The sequence below is a fragment of the Nematostella vectensis genome, chromosome 4, assembly GCF_932526225.1.
Source record: "Nematostella vectensis chromosome 4, jaNemVect1.1, whole genome shotgun sequence".
NCBI lineage: Eukaryota > Metazoa > Cnidaria > Anthozoa > Actiniaria > Edwardsiidae > Nematostella > Nematostella vectensis.
Genome location: NC_064037.1, coordinates 16007452 through 16011739, shown reverse-complemented (window position 1 = coordinate 16011739; position 4288 = coordinate 16007452). Strand labels below are relative to the sequence as shown.

The 4288-nt window shown below is 43.6% G+C and overlaps 1 protein-coding gene across 1 annotated transcript; it reads right to left on the bottom strand.

Annotated features, from left to right (window-relative positions):
* Positions 1-342: 342 nt before the first annotated feature.
* Positions 343-2449, bottom strand: LOC5516111 (transcription factor SOX-18). Its single transcript, XM_001636155.3, has one exon. It carries the CDS (start codon positions 1936-1938, stop codon positions 769-771), a length of 1170 nt encoding a protein of 389 aa, XP_001636205.3. The 5' UTR covers positions 1939-2449; the 3' UTR covers positions 343-768.
* Positions 2450-4288: the final 1839 nt, after the last annotated feature.

The following is a 4288-nucleotide window of genomic DNA, read 5'->3' as shown; positions in this document are numbered from 1 at the left end:
CTCGCTGGAAGTTAGGGCATATTTTCTAAAAAGAGCACAAGGTTTCAATCTCGGCGATGGCTCGAGTTATCACTCACATTTAAACGCTCTGTATCTTAATATTATTTACATTTGGACGATGAACTTGAATACATAGAAAGGGCAGGGAGACTCGAATTTGACAGGACGTCGGGCGGCCAAGGACACTAACCAACCAATCAGGATAAAACCAGAGATGTAAATCTATTCGTAAACTTGTACATATTGAAGTATTTGTCAGCCGTGACCTTAGAGTCTCAGTCCAATTTCGATTTGTTATTGCACAGCAAGCAAACACAAAATAAGCATCGAAAAAGCAAAACGTTGCGTAAGCAATTTTTATTACGACCATGCTTGTAAGACATATTTACCCTTGTAGCTATCAATAATAATTAAATAACCTAACAAAAAAAACCTTTGCATCTCTCGTCACGTATAAATTAAATCTGTTCTGGGGTGCGATGAACGGTGGCTCTGAAAATAGCCACATCTAGATTCGAGAGAATGACGCTCTTAAAACCTTAATAAGACTAAGGAATTATTCCAGTTGCGGAGCCAAACTTCAATGTGAAGCATGCGAACGTACAACTACGACGTACAATTCTTATCGAGAACAAATCAAAAGCTTGCTCTCTACAAAAATGTATTTATAAAAATGTCAAATGTACTTTGGCAGATGTATCGGCACTCCGGGAGACTGTACAAAGTTTTTAGACCCCAATTGGAATTTGGGTTTGATCTCGACAGTAATTAGATCACATAGTCGAATGCATCCAGCTCAGTCCCGTCCAAATACTGATCCAGTTCATTTGTGTTTAGGTTCAAGTCATCAAGCAAAAGATCCGAGAGTGGTATCGATTGCTGTGGACCGGTGCTAGCCTGTGCGTTAACGATGCTCGATTGGCTCGAATAGGACACATTTCCGGTACCAAAGAGGCTGGTGTTGTGCGTCGAGTGCACGCTGGCGCTCTGACTGGCAAGCATGCCAAGGAGTGTGCTACGAAACTCAACCGCGGCAGCCACGGCGGCCGTAGGGAAAGTAAATACTTTACTTGTCTCGGCCCGGCCAGGGCTGCTTTCTGGCGTCGGCAGATCGATATCTTCCAGGTTAGGGAACGGAGCCGGTAGCATGCTTACCTCCGGATCAGTAAGTGCTGAAAATTGCGATTTCCCAGGTTTAGGTTCAGGGCTAGGGATCGGGCTGTTTGGTGTTCCAGGGACCTGGAAAAAGCTGGATTCTACCAGGCAATTGAATCGCGAGACTGTCTCCTGTCCAGAGCTCTTTTCGCAGGCAGTACCGTTCACTTTGCTGCCTGCAGCAGCGCCAGTAGAGCGCTTAGCAGCTCGCTTAGAGTGTTTCCTCCGCCGTGGCCGGTACTTGTAGTTAGGGTAGTCCTGCATATGCTGAAGTCTAAGTCGCTCTGCTTCGTCCACAAAAGGACGTTTCTGTGTAGAGTTTAGCGCTCTCCAAGTTAGCCCCAGCATTTTGCTGAGCTCGGCGTTGTGAAGCTCAGGGTTTGCGTCAGCTAATCTTCGTCGTTCTACTTGAGCCCACACCATAAACGCATTCATCGGCCGCTTTATGCGTTCCGTCTCATCGTCTTTCTCCGTGCGCGCACGGCCCTCGCTCCCAGATAGACTACCAAGCCAATTAGTGTACGGTAAATCACGGTCCCTCATTTGAGCCGCTTGTGTGAATGTCGCATTAGGAATAGTTATGGGAGGTAGATGGACGAATCTCTTGCCTTTCGCTATGCGTTTCTCGTCCGGTTCCAGTTTAAGCTCTTCGGGCGCTCTCATGCTAGCTCTGTAATTCACCTCTTGTCTTCGAACCTCGAAAAAATTTCTTCGCTCTCTATCGACAGGCTCGTATATAAGCAACAACACGTGTGACAGGCGCTGATGAAAATAAGCTCCCATCACGTGCACATCAAATAAAAAGCCTATTTCCACCAATCAGAAGGCTGCGTTTTGACAGCTGTCACGTGTCTGAACAATATACGTATCAGGTTCGGAGCCAGCCAGGCGAAGGCATATGATTGTATTTTCTGGGGATATTTTTACCTAATATCATATTACAAAGTTCATCGTTCAGGCACGAGTTGAATCGAGCGAGACGCGCGCTAAAAAGCCAGACTTGGCATACAACTAGTCGAGCAACAGCCACGAGCACTTCCCGATCGTCATATACTTCCTCCTGGTGGAACTAGATCGAGAATCAAAGCACCCGACCCGCGTCTCGTGCCAAAATAAATATCTTTTCACCTTACGTGTAGATCGCGAGTCTCGCGTCCCATGCGCGCGCGTCGCGATCAGCTTTTGGGATTATGATCGCTTCCGAGGTGGGGCGCGTTTATCTCGAATCCTTGAACCGTGCGAGAGCCGATTAGAGCCGGAGTCGATCGTCTGCGCCGAGTTTCTTCCTCAGCGAGAACCACTGGCGACCTTGATCTCGCTTGATTTGCTTATTGTAAACGTGACGAAAATATTTACACAGGCTGCTAAGCTGTAAACCGCATGTTTTTTGCATAGAGCCCCTAGCTAAAAATACGGCCTGGGTTGCGTCGCAAGCTAACACTCTTCACTTGTTTTAATTTTGGAGAGAGCAAGTTGTTTTTCTTGTGAACTAGTCCTGAATCGTGACGAGGGTGTTTTTAAATGTTTGCAGGAAGGGGATTAAACTGTCCATAAAAAAATTGCAAATGTTTGCAGAACTTATTACAAGTATTTTTGCTTGGCTTTTCAATCGCCTTTCTTTTAAAATCTTATTGACAGGCAACTATGCATACCAGCAAAGCTGCACGGAATTTTTCAAGTTTCTTTTGACTGCGGCTGAGAGGTTCATGTAAAAAGTCACCCCACTCTCATTGAAGATACATCATTCGTTTTCTCTTTACATGATAATAACTTCTTAGGTGCAGAAAAGGTCAATGGTTGGAAGGGCTGATACTTGCCAAAAAATGACTAGGATTGCTACTCGGCTACATTATCCAGTATTCCTATGCTTCTGACAGACGCGGGCCAGGGCATGCTTGCAAGGGAAACCCCTAGAATTAGTCGACGAAATTTTTTAATCCGTTTAGAAAAGTTTATGTAAAACACATGAGTTTCCTCCCGTATCACGCATGCGAACGCTCCTCTTCGGATACCGGCTTTTAATAAAACATCACTTGATATTATTATTTGTTATAAAGTCGAGGAGACGAAGAATATGGTTTTGTTATTGTCTTGGTGGACAGCTCGAGAAAAATGTTTACGCAAATTTGTGCGCGTTTTAGCTATGATTACTCGGCGTTGACAGGAGCTGGTTATATAAATATTTTCCACATCAGACAAATAACAGATGGAGATAAAGATTTGCACATTTTATAGCTTTCAATGACACGAAAGTCTTCTGCAGTCGAGTGCACAATATATTCCCAATATATTCATCTAAAACACGTAACTCGCAATTTCGGCATCGTTAGCAAGAGACTGTAATACCGTCTAACAATAAAGAAACTTTTGCTACTAGTATTGGCCGACATAAGCTGGAAAAGCTATCATATGACTGTAGGTGTTACAGGTGAAAGCTGTTTATGGATTTGGAGGCATTTCTTAGCTGCCACGCGCAAGAGATCGGTCATAGTAGGGTCATGTTATTCGCATTTTATTGCTAAAATATAACTTGAAAGGGCACGAGAAAATGTAGACAACCCGGCGCCAAGAGATTGTCGGTGAACTGAGAATAATATCAAACATCTATTTATAAGAGATTGACCCATACAAGACATGTGTACATAGTGTACAGAAACCCTGTCTTAAGGCATAAATAAATAAATAAAAAAAGAGCTTTGGAGAACCTTCAGGGTCGAAACCGGATAAAAGAGATTTTAATTTTTTTTAAATCCGTTAAAAATGAGCCCCATAGGCAAAGAATATTGCAAAACGAAAATGGAATCAATACCAAATTTAGAAATGCATGTATCTTATCTTTACTTCCTTGTGCATATCCAGATAATATTAGAAATACTGTCCAGACTAGACCCTCCTTGTTTTCTTGATGTTTTTTCACCTTAGGTATGCGCGAGTCTCGTTACTAATCATTCAGGTTCATTAGGTTCTGAAGTGTAATAATGTGTCAAACATGAGGAAGCGCGGATCTCCGGCAACATACCACAATCACCACAAAAGACACTCGGCTTCCTTTGCGGTCTTTGCTAGGCGTAACAGTATCTTGTCAAGTGAAGACGACGGTGAGACTGCTCTGTAACTCGATGCATTCCACCAG

Coding starts and splice junctions, on each gene's coding strand:
- LOC5516111 (XM_001636155.3), bottom strand. CDS start 1,938: ATGGGAGCTTATTTTCATCAGCGCCTGTCACACGTGTTGTTGCTTATA.